Below are 19,738 nucleotides of genomic sequence, written 5' to 3' on the forward strand. Positions count from 1 at the left end.
ACCCACCATTTTTACAGTTTATCTGTTGACAATTTAAACAACAACAGAATCAAATAATCAAATATCAAGGCGTTATAGATGGAACACAAGCACTTATATTTCATATAAAGCAGAATTACCTAAAGCTGTATCATCAGGAATAAATTCTTCTTGATTAGGTTTGTTGCTGCCGTTCCCGACACAGAAGGTTCGTACATATTTCACAGCACTGTTGAGATTTGGCATATAACGTGTTACTACTCTCTTTGAGCTCCCGGCTAACAGCTGTAACAGATAATGTAAGAGTACTTTTATATTAATGTCTGTTTATTTATAAGTTGTTCAAGATCAATGTATAAAGATGTCACATTTAATAATTATCGAGATCACCAAAGATTACCAGGTAATAACGAATATCAAATGGAATTTGAAATTAAAAATTTAAAGGTTGAAGGTTTTCATAGTCAATAACCATGCATGGATATCTATGAAATGTAATTAATATTGCATACCTTTGTGGCCATAGCCATTTCAATCTTGTTCCTTCTTGAAACTATTTGCTTTTGTGTTGCATTATCTGAAAGAAATGTAACTTTATATTTATACCATGTTAAAATATAAATATAATGTAAGTTATATCACGAAAAGTATATTTCATACAAAACCATTTCATATGTTAATTAAAAAAAATTAAATGATACTATTTCAATCTAAATTTATTGGCATTATGATATGTATATATACTGATTATTATTTGCTGTGTAATCTATGAACTGATGGTGACTATACATCCAACATGGGTTGTTTAATAGCTTGATGTTCAATGATTTATTTTTCCATTTTTTTGAAATTATGACAGCTACAATGGCTAGAGCACCTGGTATGCCTCGCATGTAACTGTTGAACATCTACCTCAGATGTTATACAAAAGCAACAATTTGAAACGAAGAGACTACTTTCATAACAGCTGGTTGACATGAACGGACACACTACCCCTCGAAAAGCATTACCTTAACTTTCATACTGTCGCAAATAATAACCTTCCCCAATTATTGAAACAAAATTACGGTAAATGACTAGAGCATAAGGCGAGTATTTAGCACACGAGTAAGGAAAAAAAGACCCACATAGACTAGTATATACATGTATACAGAATCTAGATTAAATACAACGTATATTAGTCTATATTGGGTCTTTGACTTACCAGCATACAAACACTACTGTATATGATTAGAATCCCCCCTTCCCGGCCTCATCCTCTACGAAGTCGATTGTTTTCCATGAGACAATAGTAGGAGTTTGACGATATAGGCGGGACTGTTTATGCCTATATATTTTTTTATTTTTACTATTGACCAACTGCCAAACTCCTGTGATTCAGGCATTTGTATTTTTTTTCTGTATCAATCGGTTTAAATTACTAGGCATATAAATATATTTAATTAAGTTTTTTCTGTTGATAGATCCAATTATTGTACAACATTTCATCATAGACCAAAAAACGACGTACAGCAGCAGCTGACGTAATGGGCCGGATGTAATGACGGTACTGACTACTGGTGATTCAGAGTCCTGGTCCGTTTTTGTTTATTTGGAACAAGCGGTTCGACCGTTTGTTAAAGTCGTTATTTAAAGTATAAATCCTGACAGTTTATGATACAGGCCTATGAGGGCTTTGTCAAGGCTCGTCTGAAAACAATATAAAATCACCAGATCCGTCTTTAATTAATAAACGAACAACTAGGTCCAACCAGTTAAACCGCATAATCGAAAACGGCCCTGGTGATTCAGAGTCTGGTTACAGCACTGTTTGCTACCATCCCAGAACGGTAGCTATTAATTATAATAAGCCGCTTTGCCTGCCATGTTGTTGACATTTCACATGGTTATAAATAGTCTGTTGATTGGCTGGCCAAAACGATTTACGTGTGTTAATTGGTTATAATTACTTGTTGTTAAAAAAAGATTCATGTGTGTAAGGGGTACCAGTGGGGAAATTATTGCAAACAAATTATCATTTGATAAACCAAGAGAAGTCTGAATGTTTTTTTCTGGTTGTCTGACATTATTCTCAGAAATCACACAAGGTGGCGTTACACGTACTAAATAGAATATAAGTTCTCAATCGGATCCCCTTGGAGAAATTGACGGAAATTACTCCGAGATGTCGCAATTGTATAAGTTCGGTGATATGCCAAGTATTATTAACGTTGTTGGGAGCGCGTGGAGCATCTATATATAGCCTTACTAGTACTGTTGGCTAGATGATCTGTGCAACTGTATGCGCTTAAGTAAAGTACATTTTTAACCCAAATGTTATGCTTGTTTCTATGCGTACATGTATTACACCAACTTGTCCAAGTACATGTATATCAGTACAGTGTATATTACTTAGACGGAAAACTTGTTAGCATTAGGAAAAGGCCCACTGCACCTTCTGAACAACTTTATTAAAATAAACAAAACGTTTGTCTACTTAAGTAAAGTACAGTTTTAACCCAAATGTTATGCTTGCATGTTTCTATGCGTATATGTATTACACCAACTTGTCTAAGTACATGTATATCAGTACAGTGTATATTACTTAGACGGAAAACTTGTTAGCATTAGGAAAATGCCCACTGCACCTTCTGAACAACTTTATTAAAATAAACAAAACGTTCATTTTCATAACGCAGGTCGTATTATGTTTCCCGACGTTGTCATATAATTACAACACGTTAGTTGACTATTTCTGCGCCAGACGGCAAAACTTCAACTTGTTTGGTGTTGTAACCTCATCTTTTGCCATATTATGTTAATTATAATTGTTTTAAAGAAACTTATATTTTTTTTGTATCGGAGAGTACTGCAGAGTGCAGTTGCCTAGTGGCCCTTTCATGAATATCATGAAGCTGATTATCTTTTACATTGAATGTGAAAGCATTTAAATTTTTCAAAAAGGAATTGTCATAAGAACTATGGCAGCTAACTGTGAACAGAACAATTCGTCAAGCTTTCCTATTATTGTTTCCAAATAAATAATGCTGCATGGGAGCCTTCTTAGCTTTTTGGCAAACTAATACTTTTTAACAGTTAGGTGCAGTAATCTTACGTTAATTGAACTTAATTCGTGTCGATTGTTTAAGTTATGGAAATTATGATAGATTCGTCAGATGATAAATTCAACATCAGCTTAGGTCTACCTAGTTTACAAAAACAAAATATTGAAAACACAAATGTTACCTTGAACAATACACCATTTCTGAAACCGGAAGTTTCTTTTCAGTATAAAAGAATCTAACGTCAGGAAAAATTTACGGAAAGCGGTTCCGGATCCGACCGACGTGTGAAATGATTCTAGGTTACCTATGTTATTATAAACATTGTTTAAGGTCATTACTTCAACGTCAAGTTTATGTCTACAATACAATCTAAGACAAAGTACGCTATGAACTATGAAAGAAAAGTTAACCCGGAGAAACTTGGGTGTCATACTGAAAGTACAGTACTGTACTGTAACGTTAACATTGTTACAGTAAATGCTTCAACTAGAACAGTTTGAAATCTTTCTTGGGTTTCTCCATCGTTTTGCATAATCTAATACTTACATTAATTTATATATAAGTTAATCTTGTAAATCTTATAAGAGACATTTGAAGATCCGGTCCTTTCCGGAACCAAATATCTGTATATTAGTAACATCCTAAAAATAGTTAATTTGGCGGCTTCCGGTCATTCTTTCTGAGCAGCAGTGAAGGTAAAATGTGAAAAATTCACTTAGACGCAGTTATAAGCAATGCAAAATCCATGTAAACGATAACTCATGAAAAGATTATGTATATACAAAAAATGGTAGGCACTGGTCGAGATAAATTCCGAAAATTTCCTCCAAAATGAAACAGCAAGTTCGGCACATGTTTCGTCGGCAGAAACCCAATAGCTAACTTGATATGGGCGCCGGCATCAGACCTGCTGCATTTTTATAACAATAGGACCATAATTAAGCATTATACCATGTATCCGTTAGTTTTCGTTTCATCGACGACCTTTAAGAGTGAAGACGGTTCCTTATACAAAAAAATTCCGAAATAACGGCACCACTCTAGTTTACATATTGTGGGGCAGGGCGAAGTTAAGTCATTTCGGTACATCGTCCTGTGTTGTAACGGTTCTGGATCCGTGCGATGCGCCCACGCAAACTCTTTACCACCAGAAATAGCAGCAAAACCAACACGACCTTCTTTCTAATCACGTAACATTTTTGTCATCCAAGATAATTTCCAGTGATCTTAAAAAAATCTAATCCTGGCATTTTTTGGTACTCGCATTCATTTATCCTCATGTTCCGATAAAGAAGATATAAAATCCAAATTTTCCAAATGAAATATCTCGTAGGTTTCGAGCCGACTGAGCATTTTTTGCACATGGTCAATCGTACACAGGATCTGCATTCTCCAAGCAACATCGATATCTGTGGCCCAAGTCTTCAGCAGGTGAATGCTTACCAATCGGCAGAGAAAACAACAACCACCATATTGGATCAACTTCCAAGTTTTGTTTCTGGGGATAATCTAGTCAAATCTAGCTATATAGCCAGATTTAGCAATGCTACCTGATTATGGACAGCTCATATATTTTGTAGATGATAGCATTATGTGGTTAGTAAATCCAATGATATTAAGATGTTGAGCAACTTCTCCGGGATGTGAATTTGAAGTACTTTGAATCCCATGTGGGGCATGCACAGTTGTCATGTACTTTTTTGGTCGTTGGTTTTTCTCCAAGTTGTCCAGCTTTCCTTCAACCAAACCAATTCATGCAGGTGAATACTTTTAACAGAAGTAGCTGTATAGAAATTCCCATTATCTTGACTAACCATGTGTAGTAAATATGTATTTGTAAAAATAGTCCGTGGCTTATAGCTGTACTATAACTGATGTGCTCTCACTTATATCGACTGTCACAGGAAAAGCCGACCAACGATTTTTTATAATCATCTGACCCGAAGGGTCAGGATGACCTATAGTCATCATGTTTCGTCCGTCGTCGTCCGCCGTGCGCCGTCCGCCGTCCGCCGTGCGCCGTGCGTTAACTTTTCACATTTTGAACTTCTTCTCAAGTTCTACCAGTGCGATTAGGCTGAAACTTGCGTGAAATGATCCTGACATGGTCCCGACAAAGTGTTGTTATTTTTCGGGTCGATCCAAAATCCAAGATGGCCGCCACAGCCGCCATCTTGAAAACACATTTTGAACTTCTTCTCAAGTTCTACCGGTGCGATTTGGCTGAAACTTGCATGAAATGATCCTGACATGGTCCCGACAAAGTGTTGTTATTTTTCGGGTCGATCCGAAATCCAAGATGGCCGCCACAGCCGCCATCTTGAAAACACATTTTGAACTTCTTCTCAAGTTCTACTGGTGCGATTTGGCTGAAACTTGCGTGAAATGATCCTGACATGGTCCCGACAAAGTGTTGTTATTTTTCGGGTCGATCCGAAATCCAAGATGGCCGCCACAGCCGCCATCTTGAAAACACATTTTGAACTTCTTCTCAAGTTCTACCGGTGCGATTTGGCTGAAACTTGCATGAAATGATCCTGACATGGTCCCGACAAAGTGTTGTTATTTTTTCGGGTCGATCCGAAATCCAAGATGGCCGCCACAGCCGCCATCTTGAAAACACATTTTGAACTTCTTCTCAAGTTCTACCAGTGCGATTTGGCTGAAACTTGCGTGAAATGATCCTGACATGGTCCCGACAAAGTGTTGTTATTTTTCGGGTCGATCCGAAATCCAAGATGGCCGCCACAGCCGCCATCTTGAAAACACATTTTGAACTTCTTCTCAAGTTCTACCAGTGCGATTTGGCTGAAACTTGCATGAAATGATCCTGACATGGTCCCAACAAAGTGTTGTTATTTTTCGGGTCGATCCGAAATCCAAGATGGCCGCCACAGCCGCCATCTTGAAAACACATTTTGAACTTCTTCTCAAGTTCTACCGGTGCGATTTGGCTGAAACTTGCATGAAATGATCCTGACATGGTCCCGACAAAGTGTTGTTATTTTTCGGGTCGATCCGAAATCCAAGATGGCCGCCACAACCGCCATCTTGAAAACACATTTTGAACTTCTTCTCAAGTTCTACCGGTGCGATTTGGCTGAAACTTGCATGAAATGATCCTGACATGGTCCCGACAAAGTGTTGTTATTTTTCGGGTTGATCCAAAATCGAAGATAGCCGCCACAGCCGCCATCTTGAAAACACATTTTGAACTTCTTCTCAAGTTCTGCCGGTGCGATTTGGCTGAAACTTGCATGAAATGATCCTGATATGGTCCAGACAAAGTATTATTACATCTAGATCTGGTTGATCCCAAATCGAAGATGACTACCATGACACTATATATATCTAATTAATTTCCTATATGTTAAGGCCCTTGGGCCTCTTGTTTGAAATAAAATTTGTTGAAAGAAATTGAAAACGATCCTGACATGGTCCTGACAAAGGGACACCATATATAATTAATTTTACTATGGCCAAGGTAGTCAGATGACCGTTAAGGCCCTTTGGGCCTCTTGTTGATAAATATATTGGCGAATAACTTAGACTCGAATGTAAATAACTAAAAGAGTGAAATTTGACGTTTCAAATACTCTAATTTATGCTCTAATAGCAGGTATCTTCGTGTAATTATGAAAGAAAATCCGCACAGAAATAAAAGTTTCGGATTTTTTTTTTATGCTTGACGTACGTACACACCGATGATTGATCATTACAAACATTGCATTGTGTGTTGCTAACCGATTAAATTGAGATACATTTATTACAATACCGTAATACGTTTCAACATGTGGTAGAAAGAATTTATTTTTGATATTATAAAAGATCAAAATATTGAAATATTAAGCAAAACAAACCATTTTTAGACAGTGCAGTCGCTTTCATTTTTTTAATTGATATATAAATAGATACACGATATAGATATATAATTAGCCATGCCTTTGGTTTGATGGTTATGTAATACCTGGACCAGGATGTGGTTTACCTGTACACAACGCCATTCATCGAACTCACCTGTAATTACCTGGCCGCGGGCAATTTGCTATTCGGTGGACTGTATCGGGTATTTGGTATTGTCTTACTGTCAATCAGGTTAGGACATCCGTTAATTGGATTGTGATTTGAATTATGAAACCTCGTACATCTATACTCTGGGTTTTTTTATTGTCACCCCCATTTTTAAAATGAAGATGTAAAAGCAAATGGAAAAAAATATCCCTGATCATACCTAGGAATATATATTACATATATATATATATATATATATATATATATGTCGTACACAGGTAAAACAATAATGGAAGTTGACTTATTCAGAAACAAAAATAGTTCTAGTTTAACCTTAAAAATTATTCCAGTCAAGTACTGTAATAACGGAATCTTGGCATGTATAGCAATCATCCGTAATTTCTAAGGTATAAGTAAGAATTCTAAGCATGTATTAGAAGGGCATTACCACACTAAATATACTTATTTAAATATCACTAAGTATGTTCATATATCAACACTATTTAAATCTTGGTACGATATACAAAAGGATCGACAATGATTATGCTATTTCAAGGACGTAGTCTACTTATAAATCCTTGGCTATTTTAAGGATTTAGTATAATTTTGAAATAATGATTTTTTCTCCAATATCACATAACTGACAATTGTCCACATTTTATTTTTACTCAAAAACTGTGGCGTGTTTGCATCGTTATGGCAGAAGTTTGAAATAAAAACAGGCATTCTAGATATATTCATGCTTATTTGTGTGATTTTACTCGAAAAAAGATAGTGTTACATTATACTGTTTTTATTACACAGAAATTTACATTATATGCTATCTAAATCTCAGTCCAGACTGATCCGAACATCATTTTAATATCGCTATCAAAATGGACTGTCTATCTAATCTAAAGTTAGATATATGCTTGTAGTGTTTCCCACAGCCCCGATTAGCATGGCGCCGCGCCGTGCCCTTTTTACCTGACGCCATGCCCCTATAACCTAACGCCCTGCCCCGTTTGTCCCTAGTACACTTTTACTAAACTACCAAAATACCAGGCAGTGGCTTGATAATTAAGTAAACAAAAGAGGTGTGACCACTCCCTGACCCCCTGACCTTGTTTGAATGTTTGAAATGGTTTAAATGGAATGTTTTGAAGCTGAAAATATCTATATCATAAAGCTAGAATAACCATTTACTCGAAAAACTCAAATTGTAGATCTAACGTATACGTACTAGGGTTACCTTGTGTAGCCGCGGACTACTCTTGACATCACAAGACCACGTGACCGCCTAGCTCATTATGTCTGAACCGTAGTCGACACTACCCGTAAATCACGACCAAAACCAACCGATAGCGCTAAAAGCTAGGCGATTTGTTGGGTGGGACTTAATTTTTCATTCATCCAAAGCAATATCCTGATGTATTATCAAAAAAAATTTTGGCTCCACAAATCCTTTAAGCTTGTAAAGCTGACAGTGTTTATTTTTTCCTCATAGATGGCAGTTCCCTCTGGGAAAACACCAATCAGTTTCCTTCAGGAGCTGTGCACTAAAAGAGGAATTACCCCTCAATATGATTTGTTGGCAAATGAAGGTGCTGTCCATGAACCTATGTTCATCATGAGAGTTACAGTTGGTGACATCATTGCCAATGGGAAAGGTAACTATATTGTGTCCTTCTAGTTTCCTACTAGACCCATGATAAACTCCAAACATTAAAATCAATGATAATTGATCACAGACCCAGTATGTTCTTGTCTATGTACACTCTAGCACAGACATGTATTCCTCATAAGGGGCCAAAAGGACTTTGAGAATGTTATTTGTCTTCATGCAATTGCAAAGTTTAAAGGATTAAAATGGCCAGTATAGATCTGGATCTGTCATGTTATTGGGAATAACTTAAATCTATCACTCGTCTGGTATGCATAGTTACTTGATAGTGTAAACTATTTCTAACATGGGGTTTACAACTGTTGAAGGATGTTTACATGAATATGGTGCTTTAGAATCATTGTTGATGATTTATTGCCCACTATGCATTTATCTGTCAGTATTTTGTGTCAGGACCCTTGTTTATAACGATTTTTGTCACATTTTAGGCTCAAGTAAAAAGAAAGCAAAACATGCTGCAGCACAGAGTGCACTCAACCAGATTCTGTGCATGCCAAACGGAGTGGAAGCAAAGAAAGAAGGATCGGCGCCTGAGGCTACCCAGTAAGTATCGTCTGTGTCATTTATTTATTGGAACAGTGTTTGTATAAATGTTGACTCTGACCCCAGAGGCAGGACGGGGCAAAGCTCAATAAGGAAAATTTCAAACACTATTTGTCATAATTTGTGAAAAAATTTTAATTATAATCAACCAAGGGAAGCAGACTTGGCGAAGAAATTAAGGGAAAGATTTCAAATTCTTTGAAAACCTTGGCTTCTTCTAAGGAAATGTGATGTTTTGCCTTAATGAATGCAATATCCAGGTGGGTCATATAGGTCCTTTATAGGCTTTGGGTCTCTTACCTATCATCCCCCAGAATTTAAAATCTGATGATTTTGGGACATTGTATTTATACTAATTAGCACATACTAGTAAATACAGTATGATATTTGTGGTTATAGACAGAGCCAGTCAGATAATGAAGAGCTCGGAGCTGGTAACCCTGTTGGAGAGCTTCAGGAGTTCACACAGAAAAAGCTTATCAAACCTCCCGTGTACGAATTTACCACCGAACAGGGCCCCCCTCATGCACGGGAGTTTGTCTGTGTGGTCAAGCTGGGCAAATTCACTGAAAAATGTAAGTACATACAAAAAGCTCAGCTGTTACAAAAGTCATTCTGTATGATACATATATTAAGAATATATATACCTGGTATTCAGAGAGCACCATTCTAGCTTTCTGTTGAACCAAAAGTTTCAGTTAAGTTATAACAAGTTTTATACTTCTTACTAAGAAAAATGTAAGATATGTGGTAATGCTGTTTGACATTTATGATTTCACACATCTACTGGTAGAGTGGCCCTAGAAAATATATTTGATTTTGTTTAATATTCAAATCCAATACTCTAAGTTGTATGATGTTGTGATTTTGTACAGCTACTGGGCGGTCTAAAAAGTCTGCCAAACGGGCCGCAGCAGCCACCATGTTGATGCATATTAAAAACCTGATGCAGGACGGAGAGAAGACGGCCAACATTGAGGAGTCAGATGATGACGATGAGATGCCACTGGTAAGCTTATAATATATTGAGGTGGATCTAGCTGATGTGAGAGTCAAATGTGCTTGAATGTTTTTGATGATTTCTTCTCTAACTCCATCTAATCTAGAGAAATATTGGGCCTGTGTTATGCTTGTTGTAGATCACTATATATCAATAGCCTATTGGACCCTTATTGTTTTCTTGGTCTTGTCATGAAGCACTTTTTAAAAAGAAATTACTGGTTTTCATTGGAAAATAAATGCATGTGCAGAAATTGTCCAGCACTTTTGTCACATTGTAGTGTTGATTAGATTGTGACTTCCTGGTATTCATTTCTTTACATTTATATTTGGAAGTTTGTAGAAAATTGAAATGTACTGATTTCATCTGATTCAGTCTTCCTCTGAACTCAGAGCATCCTATACTGCTCTGAAGGAAGGAAAGAAGAAGATCCCAGTTCCAAACCCACAGCAAAGCAAAGAGATCCAGAAGTTTTATGAGAAGATCCTAAAAGCAGACAATAAAACCATGCAGAAACTGAAGAAACAGCCGTTGAATGCTCCCTCCACAAACTACTGCCAGATGCTACAAGAGATAGCAGAGGTCCAGCGCTTTGAAGTCAGTTACATGGACATCGCTGAATTGAGTGCTGCATGTAAGTTTGTCCAAGGCATATCAGGTGTTAAAATGAGTTGGTAGACAGTGTAGTCTACACTTTCTGATGTCATGCTGATGTAACAGTATTGATTAAAATTTACTTACAAGGAGTGTAAATAAATTTGTCCACCAAAATTAACTACATCTGCATCATCTACAATCAACTGTTAAGTTATATAGTTGTCTTTTACAATCAACTGTTAAGTTATATAGTTGTCTTTATCTAGAATCTGAGAAATGAACCGGTCAGTGCTGTATCCTTTGGTAAGATGTTTACTAAAATTGCTTTGGACATTATTTAATGGACCTCTTATTACTGTATTCCTTCGAGTAGTGATCGGTGGTTTTTCTCCGGTTACCCCGGCTTTCCTCCACCAACCAACCTGGCACATCCTTGAATGACATTGGCTGTTAATAGGACTTTAAACAAATAAAACCAAATATAATTAACAATTTTGATTTATTTTTTCCAGCCCAACACCAATGCCTAGTGCAGCTGACCACGTTACCTGTTGCTGTGTGTTATGGTACAGGGAACACGGTCGACGAGGCCCACGCCCAGGCAGCCCACAACGCTCTGTTGTATCTCAAGTGTATGACTAAGTCTTAACCATGTTCCCCAGGACGTCTCATAGCCTCACTTTGAACAAATAGTTGCTATGGCATTACAACTGAAATAATTAGGACATGTATACTCGTGTTTATTTATAACTGTACGATTCTAGCCAAAGGAGATCAATTCATTAACGTTGGCAGGACCATCCATAGCATTTACCTGTCATCGTTACTTCCTTGTTATCATTATGTTTTAGCTGTATTGTTCAGGAAACAACTTTTATATTCTCACGAAAAAGTCTGAATCTCTATAACCTCATCACTGTAAAGCAATATTCTTTTTCCATGGGATTCATTCTTTAATACCAATTTTAGATATTGAATTTTTGAAGATTTTGTTATATTCATTTTCAATGTCGTTATACATATCAGAAATTGGCAGTAATGTTGTGATTCATATTAACTTATGATTTTTGAAATCATATACTGCTCCAACAACTATCCATTTTAAACAGTGATATTAATCATGGTCACTGAATCAACAACCTGGGGAAAATATGCAATAATACGGTAATTGCAGAGCATACCAAAATTTTGTTTTAAAGCGAGTGCTTCATAGACTAAAGAAAAATTAAACAAGTATGATACATTGTGTCTCTTAAGCATAATAATTCAGAAATAGGAGGATATTATCAAACTGATTATTTGTCAACACAGACTTGTATCTCTGCTACAAACTTACATTCTGGTACATTCTTCTTTTCCTATTGATGTTTTGTTTTGAAAGTACCAATTTTTGAATGGTGGAAGCAATATTAAAATTTGAAAATTTTCGAAAAAAAGAAGAAAGAAAAAAAAAAGAGCAGGCCTCTTCTGTGTTATTTAGACATTATAAAAGTCTGATGTAGCCACTTAATTTTCCGTGGCTGAAGTGATTTTTTCTATATCGTGTAAATGATTACAAATTGTTCCTACTATCTACTTGTGGATCTAGATTGATTTGTCAACTTAAAGAGAAATTTGATAGTGTCTTTGTTATGCTGAATATCCATTACAAGATATATTTGGATGAAAGAATTTTTATCATTTGAAGAAATTGAAGTATTAGTAAATGAAATTTTTATTTAAATTGGCACATGTATTTATTAATACCAATATCTCTATAGTAATGATATCTAGTCTGGAACATAGTAAAACAAAACATTTTTAACATATAAAAATATCTTATTGTAGGAAAATCTTTATATTTTTGTTTACTTTACCATTGAACTCGTTGTTGTAGGTACATGTATATATAGATTTTGTCATTTATGGATAACCTTTGGCATTTATCTGTTTCTCACGTCAAAGAGAAACACTTTCTTTGGTCAGTATCTAATTATATATATATATGTTGTTTTTAGATATCGGCAGTACAAGCCGCTGCAGATTTGGCAATAGTGAGGTTATGTAATATCCTGGGAAGGATAAGCTTTTTGTTTTATTTTTTTTATACAAGTATATTTTATCTTTATTTCCCAGTTTATAGTTAGGTATACATGTTTTATCAGAATCCGTGGCTACATGTACCAGGGATAAAAATCTCAGTTTGGTGCATATTGTTTACATTGTACACAATGTCAATGTACATGCATTCGTAAAATAAAAATAAAAATACAAACATGTCCATACTTGTTTGGTTTGTGAAATCTTAGCTTTAATTTCTTTGGGTACTACATCTGTCTGCCCAATGACAGTTAATGTCATAACCAAACCATGGATTGAAATTTAAGAAAGAAGATGAATAGAGAGGAAAAGATACAACAAAAGGGATTAAACTTCATTTGACTAGCTGCCTAGGTGGTAACTATTCAAATGATATACAAAATGTAATTGTTATGTCTAGTGGAATAGTTTGAGGTGCTGTAACCCACATTACATGGACTATAGTTATTTAATCACTCATCAGAAATTTACCTCTTTTGGCATCCTCAAGTGTTGTCATTCAAAACTACACCATGTATTTTAGATCTGATCAATATGGAACTAGACTATGGATATTACAGGAGTTTTAGTGGGAATGTTGAATACAGTCATTGGATTAGAAAAATTGCTCTGGCCTCTTTGAAAAATGAGGTTACAATCTATTGATATTCTGTAATTGACCACGAATAAAAAGATACTTCCAGAAAGGTCTAGTTCCAGAACTTAATTTAGTTTTAGAAAGATGACTTCTGGAACTAAAATTAATTGCCTTTCTGGAACCTATCAAGAACTACTGAAGGGGAAGGGATGACTTTAGGTGATCTAGAACTATTCAAAGACGTATATATATATATTATATATATGTTTCAAGGACTTTTGTTGTGGCCTGTCGTGACTCCATCTCCATATTCCTCTTGTGCACTAGGATTGTTTCCATCTTTAGTTCCAGCTGAATTCTCCATGGACGTGTGGATAGCCTACTTATGTTTCATCTATCCTAGTGTCAATACTAAACAATACGACTATTTGTGTCATGTTCATCAATAAAGGAGAAATCCACAGAAATTGAACCTTTTCGAGGGGAAACAAAAATAGCTATATTCCTCTAAATGTTATAATTTAATAGCTTTACTTCACAGATTTATAACTGAATAATTCATTCGAGAATGAATCCAGATGCAAATCCCGTGGGGATATGCACAATACAAGTTTCTTGTCTGTATATAATTTTCTGGGTCAAAGATCATATATATTCTAAAAGTACAATGTGCATTTTGTATCTAGTTGAGCCGTCATCTACTATTTATGAATGGAATGAAGACGTAGGCAAATTTCTCTTCTGCAAGATGAATTTAGGACATACTCCAAACTTTTACTCGATATATATTTCAATTATTGTCACATCTTCACTTTTTAAGCACAAAAGCTCGTGCATGCACATCATTTCCCTAAGTATGTGTATTAAAGTCGGGGAAAATACGATATTCGGTGGACGTTTTGTATATATTTACCGGTCAGTAACTTTGGAGTTTTATGTGTTTGTTTCTGTGAAACTCATTTTAGAATAAGTACCACATCAGTAAGTGACAGCCTATAAAAGAATTGGACATTAATTAGTATAAAGACTGTATAAGTCAAAATTTGTTACCTGTTATTAAATATTCCCGGCTAGCCGAGCTCGCCTCCGTATCAACCAACTAAATTAAAGGGATAGCGTATATCAGTTAACTTTAGGAGGTACTAAATCGAGATTAATGAAGTGGAACTTTGTTTTAGCAGGTTTCAGGTTTGGAAGTCATCATGGATTAGAGATCATTTAAAGGAGAACATATCACAGGGGCCCAACTCAATGTAAATGGATGTTGTCATACATTTTTTTTATTTGGTGAATGGACTGATGAATATATATATAACAATCCTGTGATTTTTTTTTTCAGAAAATACGAGATTTGAAAAATAATTTTAAAAATCGAGACATTTCTTGTGTAAATAACTGTTTAAAAAAAATCCTGATATCGGAAACAGAATTTCCCGTATCAGAATTAGAATTTCTGATATGGAAAATTGTTTTCTAATTCCTGATAACAAAAATAGATTTTCTGATAACGGAATAAGAATTTCCGATATCGGTATCAGAAATTTAATTCCGATATCGGAATTAATATATTAAAAAGTAATTTGGCTTGCCATACGTACCTACCATGATTAGTCCATATATATATCCATGTATTATCGACCCCTATCAAGTATCGACCCCCTACAGTTAATATCATAAATAACTCATCTTATGCTGATATATTTGCCAATCAATCTCCGAATTAACAAAGATTCCGATCATCTTTTGACTATCCCATAGTCTCAAACAATAATGAAAACTTCCGAAAACTGACCTAGACGCAAGTTACTTTTACGGCAAAATACAGATCCCCATTATACACTACGTTATGAACGTAGTGTATAATAGGGATCTGTATTTTAATCAGATTGGATAATAGATTTGTAAATCTGAAAACTTAATGTTTTATCGACCCTCACACCCCCCCCCCCCCTCCCCCGCACCCTACATCCCGGAAGCAAGGAAAAGGATGTCTTTATAATCTCGAAAACGGATGCAGAATACCTCTTATAAGAGTTCTTTTTCTTATACCGTGAAGCAAGTCACTGTCAACGAAAGTATGTAGTATGAAGAACAAATTCCTCGATTATTTTAACGATATGTTGTCTAATTGCATTGTACAGATATTAATGCAACAGTGCAGTTAAAATCAATTAATTTCCAATAACATTGCGAGACTAAAACATATCAGCATGACCCATTTGGTGTAAACTATTTTGCAAAAACTGTCATTTTGGCACCATTTAAAATCTGGATTTTCATTTTTTTCACGGGGGAAACTCCCCCCAGACCCTCTTCAAGACTACTTCTCGCGCCTTCGGCGCTCGCCTTAAAAAGTGCTTACACATGCAGCATCCTTCTGCTACGCGCCTGTCTAACTAAAAGTTACATAGGCGGATCGTACGGATCATAAGCCCTTAGCTAGTGAAGATACCATAGTCACTACATTATAATTAATTTCGCGAAACATTCGAGAATTTGTTGGCGCATAAAATTGAAAATGCGCGAAACCTATCATGACGTTAAACGTTATGACGTCACTTCCTGCAGTACTTCCGCTTTCAGAACAACGTTATTTTCCTGACGGAAACACTTGAATAATATTTGGTGGTTTGTGAATATGAACGGTAGGCTACCCACACAATATGGGGAAACGGTCGCGTTTCACAAGAATTCGTGATCAAGTGATCAGTCTTTTTAATAATATCCGTGAATGCATACAACAACTTTGGACCACCATTCAAGATTTGTGTACATCCGAAGACAGTCCCAACAGAAATGATGCTTGCGGAGGATTTGTTTTGTTGAGTGACATTTACAGCGTTAGGAAAGAAGATCAGTGCACAAACTGTGAGGAAACATTAAAGGTCAGTATGGCTTGTCAAACAGACCCCCATTCATTTAACAATGCGTTAAAAGCATTGGGGAAATCTGTAGACGATTTTTATGTTGGAAGCACACTCGGTCAAGGAATCAACAACCCTTTATCAAAATCACCAAATGCAAAATCTAGCTTAGAAAGGTCGGTGCAACAACAGCAGGCGATTTTTTCAAATTTCAATGAAAACTACAGCGCCAAGAGAAATAGGAAGGAACTCGCCGCTCCATCTAGTGCCCCGGTCCAAATTACACAATCTCCACTTCCAATTGTAAGGGAAACACCCGGACCAACGCAATCTGCTGGGTCTCGTAACAACTTAAGTGAATTCCGCGAAGATGATATGGTTAACCAGCAGCACAGAAATAAACACGTTTTCAATAATTACACAAAAAATATGCGAAGATCAAGCATTTCGAAAACAATTTACCATATTGGTAAACGATCTATCGGTACATCGGCGTTCGTGCTATCTGCAGATGCTTCCACACAGACATTTTTGAGTATAAATCCAACTGCAATATATCTACCTATACCGACTCCCCCTTCAATAGACAATGGAAAGATGAGGTCAGGTAACAGCATTGATAGTGGAGAAAATGCCAGCAAAAAGAATTTCCAAAACGACAAAACGACATCTACTGGAGAAAACTTTCAAAGTGACAGCATATTTCATTTTACTGGAGTTCAAACACCAGAAACCCCGTTAAAATCTGTCGAAAATGTGACAACGAAAACATCGTCGAACCAAAACAAACAACAAAAGCAATTATCAACGAACAGCGCCATATCTGTTAACAGCGGTACCATTGTTAGCGACACAGTAACGGCGACGCATAAAAGAGGAAAGAAAGACGTGATGCCAGCACAACCGAATCAACAGAAACTGGTCTCCGAATCAAACGAAACCAAGCAAAAACTTTCAGAAAGCAAAGCTAGTATGAAACCACAAGTGACAGAAGAAAACACAACAATATCTACCGAAGCTAAATTATCACTATCAGTTGAAGTCAAAGCTGTTCCGCCACATGGTAAAGATAGCCCCAAGAAGACAATGATTGAGTCTAGAGCAGATGGACGGACGGAAAATGCCAGTGTATATAGACGTGAGAACTACATCAAAGTTATGCTTTTGAAAATTGTCGAAAAAATTCCACATATCAAGAAAATGAAAAAACGACAAGATTCGTTACCAGAAGGCGATCCAGAGAGAGAACGTCTCCATAAGACAATCAACACGGAAATTAAGAAAAACATAAACCATGGTATTAAGAAATTTTATACCCGCTACAACAAGCTCCGTCCTTCAGAGAGAACCAATACAACTCAGCTAGAAAAAGACTTTCTTATGGATTTAATCTCGGAAATGAAAAGGAAGGACACAGAATTTCTCGCAGATGAAATGAAGTCGCCAACAGAAAAATATATAAGGCGGGAAAACGAAGACGAACACGAATTTGTTGAATCTAAGGTAAGAGAAGACGAAACTAGACGATTACAGCAATTACAAGAGGCGAAGAGACAAGCACGGGATATTGCCCAGAAAGCTGTATCAGACGGTAACACTGGACATACGCTAACCGATGTCGAAGCCAAACCGCAACACCACAATGAACATCTACATCGAACAGACATGGTGACGAAAAGTGCTTTGCCACTCCCCGATAACAGTAAAGCATCAGATCAGCGATCTGAGGGAAAGGCCGACCAGCTAGCGTGTTTAGATAAAGATTGTGTTCCAGAGGCAAGGTCGGTCTTTGTTAAAGAAAAGGCGAGGTTTGATGCCAGGACAAACGAAGGGGCTATAATCAACTTGATGAATGACCTAGAGGATGAAGCACACAGGGATGGTCTATTCACTAACTGGGATGCAACACCGTTTGGCGATATAGCACAAGTCTTTGACAGAGGTCACTACCGCATTGACGGTCAGGCTATGGTCAGCAAGGGCAGTAGAGGAAGTAAAGTGGATGCACGTCCACAGAAAGTCAAAAGACGAGGTATTCCAAATAAACACCTTCAAAACACGAGCACCTACTTGGTGGAGAGTGCCGCCGATACACAGAAAGACTGGCTGTTAGGTGAGGATGTCAGTGACGTCAGTAGTGATGACGCAGCTTTAGAAAGCACTGACAACTCATCGGATTTCAATATAGCACATGAAACCTTGATTTCTTTGGATAACACCGAAATTGAGGCCAATTCCCCGGCAAACGAGGAACCCGTAGTCGATACACGCCATTTACAGGACATGCCCTGTGACGTCATCATGAAGAAGAAAGGAGAATGTGATTTACTCGAAGAAAAATATTCTGTGAGCAAACCATCAAAGAACAAGACTAAACCAAAGAAGAAAAAATCTAAGAAATCCACAATTTATGCCGTAAATTACAGTAACAACGCCGACGACGAATGGTCCGATGATGACGATGACGACGATAGTGACAGCGATAGTGGCGATGAAATCTCCCAAAGCAGTGATGATGAAACAAACACTGACAGTGAATGCTCTGAAGCTGTAAACCAGGCTAGAATTGACAGATATACGGAAATGCTTCAAAAAATTCATTACAACCCGTAAAGGCATACTATACAGTACAGATGTGAATATTTGTTTTCATAAACCGAAGTTTAAACATAAATACAAATAATAACAATAATCGAGAAAAGTAATGACACTCTTTTCGATTATTTATATAGTCTATCATTCAGTAAATAAAGTATTTGGTTATTATGATTGTCATTGCTTTGAATAATTACGGTAAATGAGTGTACGGACATAAAATCCACATAACAGGATTTTTATAATGTATCCCGTCTCTTAGTGTCACCGTATTATCGGTTATTTTCTCAAGGTAGATATTTTTAGCATACCGCAATTTATTATTAATTTGCGAAAATTTGATTAGCAAAATAAAAGAATTTGTGATTGTTATATGTCTAATATAGCCAGATAGTGAAATTTAAACCCCACTGAAATTTAATTGTCCAAAATGGCAAACATTTTGATCCGCGAAAATAACCGGCTAAACGGTACCATTAAGTTAAGGTGGTATGTCTCCTTTCTATCAGTGGCTTTAGTTAAGGTGGTATGTCTCCTGTCAATCTGTCACTTTAGTTAAGGTGGTATGTCTCCTGTCTATCTGTCACTTTAGTTAAGGTGGTATGTCTCCTGTCTATCAGTCACTTTAGTTAAGGTGGTATGTCTCCTGTCAATCAGTCACTTTAGTTAAGGTGGTATGTCTCCTGTCTATCAGTCACTTTAGTTAAGGTTGTATGTCTCCTGTCTATCAGTCACTTTAGTTAAGGTGGTATGTCTCCTGTCTATCTGTCACTTTAGTTAAGGTGG

General features: G+C 36.5%; 3 protein-coding genes across 4 annotated transcripts in view; 2 read left to right on the forward strand and 1 right to left on the reverse strand.

Annotated features, from left to right (window-relative positions):
• The window catches only part of LOC138314774 (cobalamin trafficking protein CblD-like), a 92,495-nt gene that overhangs the window by 4,693 nt on the left and 68,064 nt on the right, over positions 1 to 19,738 (reverse strand). The window contains exons 1-3 of one of the 2 annotated variants that reach the window (XM_069255298.1): positions 3,205 to 3,289; positions 492 to 556; positions 120 to 264 (exon numbers count right to left, since the gene is read on the reverse strand). In XM_069255298.1, coding sequence (XP_069111399.1) covers positions 120 to 264; positions 492 to 509 — 163 coding nt within the window. In that variant the 5' untranslated portion in view covers positions 510 to 556; positions 3,205 to 3,289. Of the gene's footprint in view, positions 1 to 119; positions 265 to 491; positions 559 to 3,204; positions 3,290 to 19,738 lie in introns of those variants that run through there. The other variant, XM_069255297.1, reaches the window with a different exon arrangement.
• LOC138314766 (RISC-loading complex subunit tarbp2-like) lies at positions 3,651 to 13,097 on the forward strand. Its single transcript, XM_069255282.1, has 7 exons — positions 3,651 to 3,718; positions 8,521 to 8,683; positions 9,126 to 9,240; positions 9,640 to 9,815; positions 10,116 to 10,249; positions 10,616 to 10,874; positions 11,350 to 13,097. The coding sequence occupies exons 2-7, from the start codon at positions 8,521 to 8,523 to the stop codon at positions 11,484 to 11,486; spliced, it is 984 nt and encodes a 327-aa protein (XP_069111383.1). The 5' UTR covers positions 3,651 to 3,718; the 3' UTR covers positions 11,487 to 13,097.
• LOC138316493 (uncharacterized) lies at positions 16,157 to 18,970 on the forward strand. The gene has a single exon (XM_069258186.1). The coding sequence runs from the start codon at positions 16,157 to 16,159 to the stop codon at positions 18,968 to 18,970; it is 2,814 nt and encodes a 937-aa protein (XP_069114287.1).

This window comes from Argopecten irradians, chromosome 2, assembly GCF_041381155.1.
Source record: "Argopecten irradians isolate NY chromosome 2, Ai_NY, whole genome shotgun sequence".
NCBI classification, from domain to species: domain Eukaryota; kingdom Metazoa; phylum Mollusca; class Bivalvia; order Pectinida; family Pectinidae; genus Argopecten; species Argopecten irradians.

Coding starts and splice junctions, on each gene's coding strand:
- LOC138314766 (XM_069255282.1), top strand. CDS start 8,521: ATGGCAGTTCCCTCTGGGAAAACACCAATCAGTTTCCTTCAGGAGCTG. Junction 9,816..10,115: donor GGGCAAATTCACTGAAAAAT/GTAAGTACATAC, acceptor GATTTTGTACAG/CTACTGGGCGGTCTAAAAAG. Junction 10,250..10,615: donor ATGACGATGAGATGCCACTG/GTAAGCTTATAA, acceptor CATCTGATTCAG/TCTTCCTCTGAACTCAGAGC.
- LOC138316493 (XM_069258186.1), top strand. CDS start 16,157: ATGGGGAAACGGTCGCGTTTCACAAGAATTCGTGATCAAGTGATCAGT.